The following is a 10,819-nucleotide window of genomic DNA, read 5'->3' as shown; positions in this document are numbered from 1 at the left end:
ATTTTCACCTGAGTGAAGTAAGGAAAGCCGTGTAAAGTACCATTCCCAAGGGTACAACGTCGGGGCGCATGTTCGGACTTGTTCGGGTACGACCCAGGGTCGAACCCGGGTCTCCCCGTTTCATAGTCCAGTGATCTATCACTACACCACACGACGACACTCTATTTATTACCTTCACAAGTTGGTGTAGCTCCACTCCAAGTCCCGTTCGGCTGGCAGGTTATATTAGCAGTCCCCAACAGCTGATACCCGTCCATACAGGTGTACCTGACTGTCTGTCCTGATGTAAAGTTACTGTTGTTATCCCTGTTCCCATTGGCCGGCAGACCAGGATCCCAGCATTGGCCTGCAGTTATGCCTGAAACAAAACAATGTAACGGTGTGGATTTTCTTTCTTTGCCATTTTCATACGATTATGTGTATATTTGCATTATTTCTATTTTGTTCCACTTCCCATACATTACATAAATTACAAACTATAAAAGTCCTATAGTATGAATCATGCCAATTAAGCGTCATTTACATAATTTGCAATTTTTTTCGCATCTTCTGGACCCCAGAAACTAATCATGTACCGAAAATCAAAGAAAACTGCCACAAACACAGTTCATATTAACCAGCATACTAAATGATATCATTGACCTTGTTAACCCTATCTAGACCGGGCTTTTTTGAGCAAGATTTGACCGGGGGGGGCTCTTTCAGCCCCCCCCTCAGAACTCGCTAACGGTATGTCGTATGGCTACCAAATTTTCAGAGGATGGTGTACTAGTTAAAATTTATCATATCTACAATTTTTTTGTCATTATGACGTAATATGACGTCATTATGACGTCATTAATGGGATTTTATTGGCCAAAACCGTCTAGATAGGCTATTCCCTGAAAACTAAATGGTATACAACATAACTTTACCAAAAGTGTTGATGACAGAATATTAGAGTGTACTAAGTCTTATGTTGCCCATAGCAACACCGGTGACGTCATAAAATGACGTCATACATATTTAAGATATCCGCCATCTTGGATCATCAATGTTGAATTTTCAAAAATAGTTTTTTTTCGTGATAAAGCCTAAAATACATTGTAAACATACCAAAGACCTTCATTTAAACCTTTTTTGGAAAAAGAAATGGAAGTATTGATGAAATTTTAAGGAAAATAACTTGTATATACCTGTTCTAATGATATGGTCCGCCATCTTGGATTTTGGCCAATAACGTCATCAAATTAGCATAAATTATGCATATTTAATGAGAAAATTTACATAAAATTATATGGGATGTTATTAATATTAGAAACCATGAGTAACTTTACATAAAACCCATAAAATTCTATTGTTGAAACAAAAATTACTAAATTTAGCAAAAAATGCCTGTCAGAAACCCGTTGCCATGGCAACACAAAAAATTATTCCAATGATAGAAAATTGTTGCCAACAATATTTTAGGAAAATCACCAAAGTTTGGTCGTTCTAGCCGTAGCCATTCAGACACTATGTGACATCAAAGTTGGCGCGGGCACTTTTAGCCCCCCCCCCCCCGGTCTAGATAGGGTTAAAGTGTATCCAAAGATCTTACTTGTGTAGTTGAACTGGAACCCCTGATAGCTGGCACTCCCATCAGATGTAAACCTCAGGAACAGCGTGTTGGATGTGCTGATGATGGGGCTAATGTGTGGTTGGTGACCGGTTAACCTAGACATTATGAAATAATAAGAAAAATCAATATTTGACACACAAACTATTGTAAAATTCCCAGCTTTGGCGTAGTTTTCGTTATGCAGAATGAATACCTTGAATACCCCATGTTGATTGGTCATCGTTATTACTTTGTGTAGATTTGATTCAAGGAGCATAAAATAAATAACTTAGATCTTTATCATGTGTTTCGATCTGCCTAGAACTTGTAGTGCCAGTGAGATGTTTGTTTTTAACCTGACTGATATCTTTGGCGTCAGTTAGTTAACATTAACATTTAACATTAACAATTAACATTAGCAAGTTAAGAATCAATTTGCACAAGCTGGCAATAGAAAATGAATATGATCACGTGTATAAGCCAGTAAACCCTTCGCTTTCCCAACGACCAACACGAAATTTTAAATGTACTGAACGTCATACCCCGACTCCATGTCTACGCACTTAGGCCTAAATATACATGTAGTGCCTTACAGAGGAGAGAAGGTCCTGTAACAAACGTAACGTACATTCATGTNATGAGTTACAGAGGGCCTGCTTTAAAAGCACCTCTGATCGTTGGGTGACCTTTCCCGTAACGATTTGAATTGGGTTAACTTTATACAGACCGGGCTATTTTGGTCATCCTGGGGATACTGTACAATTAAAACTTCAATGGTTTAAGTCATTAAAAAAGCCACTTTGAACATGATGATCAATGTTACCTGTGTACGCATGAATACCGTAAACCAGAGGTTCTAACCCTAACGTCAATAGTTTTATCCTTTATTTATTACCTTCACAAGTTGGTGTAGCACCACTCCAAGTCCCGTTCGGCTGGCAGGTTATATTAGCAGTCCCCCTCAGCTGATACCCGTCCATACAGGTGTACCTGACTGTCTGTCCTGATGTAAAGTTACTGTTGTTATCCCTGTTCCCATTGGTCGGCACACCGGGATCCCAGCATTGACCTGCAGTCCTGCCTGGAACAAAACAATGTAAAGGTATGGATTTCCTTCCTTTGTCACTTATCATTGATCTACAATAATGTGTATATTTACATTATTTTTAACTATTTATGTTCCACTTCCAATCCTTTACATAGATTACAAACTATAAAAATCCTATAGTGTATGCCAATGTGATTTTCAAATTTCCTTATTAATCATGCCAATTAAGCGTCAATTACATAATTTGCAATTTCTTCGCATCTTCTGGACCCTAGAAACTAATCATATACCAAAAATTGCCACAAACACAGTTCATATTAACCAGCATACTAAATGATATCAATGACCGTGTTGATTTGAGAAGTGTAACCAAAGATCTTACTTATGTAGTTGAACTGGAACCCCTGACCGCTGACACTCCCATCAGATGTAAACCTCAGGAACAGCGTGTTGGATGTGCTCATGATGGGGCTAATTTGTAGTTGGTAACCGGTTAACCTAGACATTATGGAATAATAAGAAAAATCAATATTTGACACACAATCTATTGTAAAAATTCCCAGCTTTGATGTAGTTTTCGTTATGCAGAATGAATACCTTGAATACCCAATGTTGATTGGTCATCGTTATTACTTTGTGTAGATTTGATTCAAGGAGCATAAAATAGATAACTTAGATCTTATCATGTGTTTCGATCTGCCTAGAACTTGTAGTGCCATGGAGATGTTTGTTTTTAACCTGACTGATACCTTTGGCGTCAGTTAGTTAACATTAACATTAACAATTAACATTAGCAAGTTAAGAATCAATTTGCACAAGCTGGCAATAGAAAATGAATATGATCACGTGTAAAGCCAGTAAACCCTTCGCTTTCCCAACGACCAACACGAAAATTTTAAATGTACTGAAGTCATACCCCGACTCCATATCTACGCACTTAGGCCTAAATATACATGTAGTGCCTTACAGAGGAGAGAAGGTCCTGTAACAAACGTAACGTACATTCATGTCAATACGTCATTTACTTTTTCGTAGTAGTTTCTTAGAATAGACCAATCGTATTGCCAACATTGTACAATGTACAACTGTTGAGCAAAAAAAGTTTATTCAGTCATTCTAACAATAATGTTCAGTCTGTACTTAAGGTTTTCCACGGTGGTAAAATCTGGGCTGAAAAGTTCCCACATTTCATAGAATCCGAACAGTGTTCGATCGCGTTCGATCTGGGCAATTCGAATCGAACCCGCGTTCCATTTCGGGGTCACCTGCGGTCATTTACAATAAAACGCCAAAACAAGCCCTTCTGCCTGAGTGCCTCGCAACAAATAAAAAGCAACACTTTTCTATAGATACAAACAGTTTCCTGGACAGTACATGTCCGCTATAAGTTTTGGTGGGTATGTAACATGTAGCGGAGCTACTGTCGTATCCTTGGGTGACCTTGAATACTGTAATGATTCTTCATGCCTGTATGAATAACACAATGCACACTTTCTGGTGATTTGACATGTCTGCAAAACTCGTTCAAACCTGGAAACATGGAGAGTCAAACATACCCCATTTACGGCTCAAAATGACCGTAACGATTGTCCCGAAAATCGTGTTTTAGGGATTTTTGAAAAATGGCCTCAATTTTGAATTATGGGTAATTTAGTGAGAAAAATGTCAAAAATTGCAGTTTTTCACCAATATGTCGACAAGAACTAGACTTAAAATCAGAAATTAAAAAATCCCAAAAACACGATTTTTGATCTTATTCCTAGTCAGCGAAAAATATAAAAATCGAGGATCTGGGGTAATATACGTAGCCAGGTTTGAACGAGATATGCCTAAAAACGTGACATGGCTTGTGCTCGGAAACCCGAAAATAATCGTCTTTCTGAGCGAAATTGTAAAAAAATCAGTGATTTAACATAAAAAAGCTAACATTTAAAGGATGTTAAGACGATAATTTCATTTCAATTTGACGAAATTTACCACTTAATATTATTTGTTTATTTTCAAATGTTTTACGGGTAGTCCAAAACAGGCCAAAATAGCGTCTTGTAACCCGATACTTTTTAGAACGCGCCTACCAATGGGAAAGAATACCGTAGTGACAGACCGCCGTGTTCTTCTATCGCAACTCGTACTTCGCAAATATCCAAAGACGTTTGTTTATATAGGATTTGATTTTTGGTGTGTTTTGCATGTATTCATGTTTTGTTAGTCTACTGTCTAATTATGGGCCAGTAAGTGCCTGAAACAAATAAATAATAGTAATTACCTTTCCATCTCTGCAGCATTATCACCGGCTCCATCGTAGATGGTGAGAAAGTCATAATTCCTCTCAGTGTAGAATCTGTCAAACGTGAGGCGAATGATGCTTCCTTCTGGTACAGTGATCGACCACTCACAGTTCTCATTGTTGCCATAGTTACCGGGATAGTTGGGTGACGTCTCAGGGCCTCCAGAAGGAGCCGTCAGGTCACCTCCACATCCGGTGCCGCTGGTTACTGTGGAATGAGAAATAACATCATCAGGTGCAGGTAACGTCACGCCACTATGTAAGCGTGAAGAGAGGCTATGTTTTGTACAGTGTTACTGGGTCCATATATATTTATTTCAGTATGTACATGGTGTTGATTTAAATGTTGTTTTCCATCATTTACTCTTCCCTTTCTTCTCCTCATAGATCCTGTTATTTTCTTAAATTGATTCAATTTCTACATGTTTTGGTTACATCACTTGAATTTTGGTACAACGGTATAGAGTGGACAAGTACCCCTGGCCTTTTTTTTCATTCTATTTTATATTCTTTTGATACAGGATTTAGGAATGTCATGGCTTTTTTTACTTACTTCACCACATATAGCTCACCACAAAACAAGGGTCAAGTGAGCCACTTAAATGTTTTGGGTTACTGTACAGTCAGTGAGACCAGATGTTTGTTGACCTTAGACTTAAAACGTTTAAGGTTAAACCTATGTGGGAAACAATCACGTGGTAGCTTGTTCCATAGTGATGTTGTTGTAGAAAAAGGCTTTCAGCGTGGAACTTCCTCCTAAGAGGTGGTGTATGGAGAAAGAAAGGGTGATTTGCTTCAGTGGCAGTGGCAAAGCGTGTCCGGCCGTGCTGAGAATGTTCGAGGTGGAGGCACTAGCGAGTGAAGTTCCGATATGATGATGGTTGTTGATAACATTAGTTTAACTACATGTGCCTTTAGCACCTGCAACGTGTTTCTCATTCTTACTCTGCCATAACTCGGTTGGGTTAAGGCAGCCTATGGCATACTATGAGTAGTATTTCATACATATGCCTTTAACTTTTGATAGCTTGGTCGCACCACAACTAAACTTCACACAGTTCTAGTAGTACTTGAAACACATTGAATAAAGGTTATTTTGTTTTTACTACTTCTGGATTTTTGGGTTAAAAATCAACATTTTGGTTTAAAAAAAGCTGTTTACTTCATGGCTTTACGCGCAAGCGGTAACAACACCTTTCATCATGATATTTTACAAGTAGAAAGCCAACCCCCTATTTATTATTTTTGTCCGAGGCTATTTTGTGTTAAATGACAGTTACATTGTTTTCTTGGGCCAAAAACGACAGAAACAGCTATTTTTCTGTCATTTTTCGTTAAAAAATCGCCACAGTTAAAAAACATCGACTTATATGCAAAATAGCCTCGGACAATTTTGATAAAAAAGTGATAATACGTAAACATGTATTACTCTAAAGATCAATTATGCTGTTTTCAGCTGCGCGTAAAGCAGTTTATGTTATAGTCCGTGAATAAAATGCGTAACAACGCGGGTTTACAGGGGAAACATACAAATGACCGCGAGTGACCCCGAATTCGAACACGCGTTCTATTCGAATGACGTCATATCGAACATGGTGGAACATGATTCGGGTTCGAAACATGTATGTGGCAATCGTGCAGACACACGCCCGAACTCGAACATGAATATCAGCCTAGGCCGCCTTAACTCAACCGAGAACGTTAAATGGATTCAATTTCGGGGGCCGAATGACCTATAATGTGCAAGCTCAAAGCAGATACATGGTGGCTTGATGGGTAAGTAATATTTAAGCAGATACAATTTGCCTTAGATTTTTTTAAAGTGCGAAATGTACTATAATGTCGGAGTGATCATTGGAAACACAGTATGGCTGTTTCAGGAACACCTCATACTAAAGCACTACATATATGGGGGTTGCGAATACATGCGTTATTGTGGATGCGTTCGGAAGTAGACCTACAGGTGACAAACATTGCAAAAAATACAAAGCACTGGAGTGTATCCTATGCCACACAGCCTTGAGCAATGTCAACAATTTCTAATCAATAGACGTAACGATAGTGTGTTCGGCTCACAACCAAGATGTCAAATTTCACAAATTTATACCGGGGTCACATTTCTAAACCGGGGCCCGGCCGGGCAGTCTAATAGAACGAAAAGTATGATTTAAAAGACAACAAAGCACAAAGAAGTTTTAAAAAAATCAATCATAGGAACTAGTTGCGTAAATCATTTTTAGTAATGATTATTGATTTGTCGTTAACAGAAACAGCCCGGCCGGCCAAATGTGACCCCGGCATTATTTCACTCAGGTTGAAATGAGGACCTAGCTGCAATTACATGTAGGGACGTCCTTTGGATAGGACGTTAAATGGGAGTCCTGTGTTTGAGGAAAGCCATGTACCAAGTTTTCCCACAGCATGGCCGCATTCGAACGCACAGCAGATCCCATGCCCAAACGACCGATACCTTAGAAACTCTGTCAAAATGACTCTTGCACCTTGTCGCACCACTCAATATCAACGTAGCCCATTGCCGTCTCTTTCAAGACTGCTTAATAAGAACAAATGATATATGTTGTTGATAACGTCTAAACCATCTACGTACATACACTCCGATGTTTACTGCTTCTCGTCGCTATATTCAGTCGATGTAGGTGGCACTAAGGTGAACCGGGACGAGGGGAGATACAAACTCAGCCATGTTTCAGATTGTGTTCACACCGCAAAAACGCCACCTACATCGGCTAAAATATATCGGCGAAAAGCTGGACTAGTCAGTTCTGAGGAAGGTGCCCTATTAACATCGAAACGGAAGCAAGCTACGAATCCCAGGTTGTGTGTAAGAAAATCCCAATGTCCTAGCATCCATTGTCTTCAGTGTACATGGTAAACCGCATGTTCTAATTCCAATTTGAATTTTTTTTGTAATTCTAGATAGCATAGAGGCTCATCGCGCGCATTTCGCTTAATTAACCCTAAACAGTACACCTGGGGTCCGCGCGGACCCCAGCACTATATATTCTGTAATATCTTTTTTGTTTCTAAAGATTTTTTTCTGAAATTTTAGGTAATTGTCACCCACAAAGTTGTCTCTCAATACAATGCAGAAAACTCCGTTTCTTTCATTTATTAAAAAAAATTATATCTGATTTTCTTTTGGGGTCCGCGCGGACCCCAGCCGGCTTTCGATCATAATGGATACACTGGCGTTCTTATACATTACCTTATTTCCGTTTTTATATGTTTTTATGTACTCATCGTATGTCTACCAAGTTTTCAGAGAATGTTGTATTAATAGAATTAAATTTTAATAACTTTGGTGTAATTATAACGTCATATGACGTCAGAGCTAATAATATAGTCCGCCATGTTGGATTTTGACCAATGACGTCATCAAATTAGCATATTCTATGTATATTAAATGATTTAACTTATATTTAATTATGTAAGATGTTGTTAATGTTGGAAAAGAAGTGTAATTTATTATAAAACTCAGAAAATTTTTATGTTTAAACCAAAATTACTTCTATTTTAAAAAAAACTGTCTGCTAGAAACCCGTTGCCATGGCAACACAAAAAAAACATCAACTTACTAGTATTAAACTAATATGAACTTTTTCCCAGAGGCATTTTAGGAAAAGGTCTCCAAATTTGATACTTCTAGCGCAAGCCGTTTAGCCGCTATCTGAGATCAAAGTTGGGCCTCAAAAGCCCCTTTAGTCTGAAATGGGTTTACAAATCGGGTATTTCTTCTTGTCTTCTTTTCTTCACCAAAAAATAGAAAAAGTTCAAAATGTATGATTTTTGTATGTAATGTTGACACAGAGGTTCCCACATCAGTTTGCAAAACAATTGAGCTGGTAGCATGTTGATAATTTCTAAAAATTAGCAAAAAACTGTTCTGGGGTCCGCACGGACCCCAGGTGTACAGATTAATCAGTCCGGGAAGGTGTACTGTTGAGGGTTAAGAAAACAAAAACGAAATTTTATAGCCTTCCGACGGTGGTCAACAAGCCGAAACAGGCCTAAACAGGACGTTAAAGCAGTAAGTCATACTGCAGAAACGTGGGAAAAGATTTGAGATGCAGAGTGAGCAGCCGCAACACCGACCCTTGAAGGCAGCGTATCGTCAACCCTTGGGGAACTGTAGTGCCCCCCCCCCCCTGGATCCGGAGTACAACCTGAGCTGACAACGTATTACCCGACGTTCTACATAATTACAACACCAAGCCAACAGCAGAGTCCTGGACTTGATTCCACCGTAGCGATTAATAAGGAAAATATACTGTTATCTATACTACTGTACGAGTCGCTACCACAGCCAAAGAGAAGATTACGTCAGCTTCAATGCTAATTTGAAAAAGTACATGTCTTTTCGAAATCGGGGTTACCATTGCAATTACAGAGAAAATAATTACAATTTTCTGATTTAAGACTTTATTGTTCAATTCTTGTTAAAAAAAATGTTTAATCTACAGTCAACACAGTGTAATTAAAGGTTATTAGTATTATTAGATCTCCCATGCTGAAGCTGGCTAACCATGATGATTGAGGTGCACGGTGGCATATATGGCTATCCGGCAGCTAAAGCCTAGCCAATTCAAGAAAGGGGCCCGCTTGGCGCGTTCGGCCTGATTTTTGGCACTACCGAACGGGACCTGGACGGAGACTGGCGAGGTTCCCGACTAAATAACTTCCCCTGTGAGTAACTTAAAAGTTTTTAACTGTAGATCCGTTATATATTCCATTGCAACCTACCGCAGTTCGGCAATAAAGTCATGCCACATACAGATTCTTTATTGACACAACAAAAAGTACAGGGACTTTTGCATGGTCTTCTACAACTTAACTAAAGATTTAACAGAGCTAAATACATGTGTGGATAACGTCATCTTACGTACAGAATATGTATGATGTAACAATAAAGGTTAACTATTCTCTAACATGTGTTCTCTAAGACTAAAACATTCTTTAATGTATTTCCTATTTGAACACTGTATTGGTTATCTCCCGATGAGAATGTAGTTTAATTTAAATATAATATCTAACGTATTGAAATCAATTGAACAAGCGGAAAGAAAAGTGAACAGCAATAGGCACTTATCATTGTATAGTGTACAATCCGTTATAAAATGGTGTTCATTTTCAATCATGTTATTTGGACAAAATGAACAGAACCTTTGGTCATTTGGTTTTTGTTGTATCGACCCATTTCTATATTTAGTTTATGACAACTAATTCTTAATTTTGTGATCGGATATCTAGATTGAGTATACTTCAGAGGTATTGGTTTGTCCATAATTTTCCTTTAATGCGGTATAAACAGAAAGTTTTGCGTTGTTACTAATAGAATTATACCATTTTCGTATGTATATATCTTGAAGGCGGGATCGTAATTAATTGGTTATCGTATCCACTTGGTATGACCCGGGGTTCGTCCAGAATTGTCCAAGACCATTGTAATTCAGAATGTCGTTTACGTGGTTAAGCCAATCATGTTTACCAGAATATAAAACATCGTATGCTTCACGAAGTAAGGCATCAAATTCTGGAATATGTTGAGAAAGATGTATATTTTCAATTGAAAAGTTGTCGTTTTCTAATTTTAGACGAGACGCTAGATTAAAAACATATCCTTATCTGTCCTTCTTTCAAAATGAATCACATATGTGTGGGCACAAGTGAAGCTTAAACTCTTTCTAACCGAAGCAGGAATGTTTTCCTCTATACCAAGTTTCTCTAATACAGTGGAGAAAATGTTTTTTGGTGTGGATTCTGAAATACGCGTAGAAACATTAAGTTTTAGTGTTTGGTTGATATGTTCGGATCCATATAAAAAAATCGGTCTTCACAAATTTGTTGACAAGGCTTTTTGCTAATTGAATTGAAATGTTAGTTTCAG

At 38.2% G+C, this 10,819-nt stretch overlaps 1 protein-coding gene across 1 annotated transcript in view; it reads right to left on the bottom strand.

Moving 5' to 3' along the window:
• Positions 1-1,579: 1,579 nt before the first annotated feature.
• The window catches only part of LOC109481276 (CUB and sushi domain-containing protein 2-like), a gene marked incomplete at its 3' end in the record, with an annotated part of 21,304 nt that continues 12,064 nt past the window's right edge, over positions 1,580-10,819 (bottom strand). Inside the window, exons 5-6 of the mRNA XM_019783811.1 lie at positions 4,894-5,122; positions 1,580-1,695 (exon numbers count right to left, since the gene is read on the bottom strand). Coding sequence (XP_019639370.1) covers positions 1,580-1,695; positions 4,894-5,122 — 345 coding nt within the window. The remainder of the gene's footprint in view (positions 1,696-4,893; positions 5,123-10,819) is intronic.

The sequence above is a fragment of the Branchiostoma belcheri genome, unplaced genomic scaffold (assembly GCF_001625305.1).
Source record: "Branchiostoma belcheri isolate BF01 breed outbred unplaced genomic scaffold, Haploidv18h27 scaffold549, whole genome shotgun sequence".
In the NCBI taxonomy this organism is placed as follows: Eukaryota; Metazoa; Chordata; class Leptocardii; order Amphioxiformes; family Branchiostomatidae; genus Branchiostoma; species Branchiostoma belcheri.
Note: the sequence above shows the minus strand (reverse complement) of the source record. Positions and strands in the feature narration are given on the sequence as shown.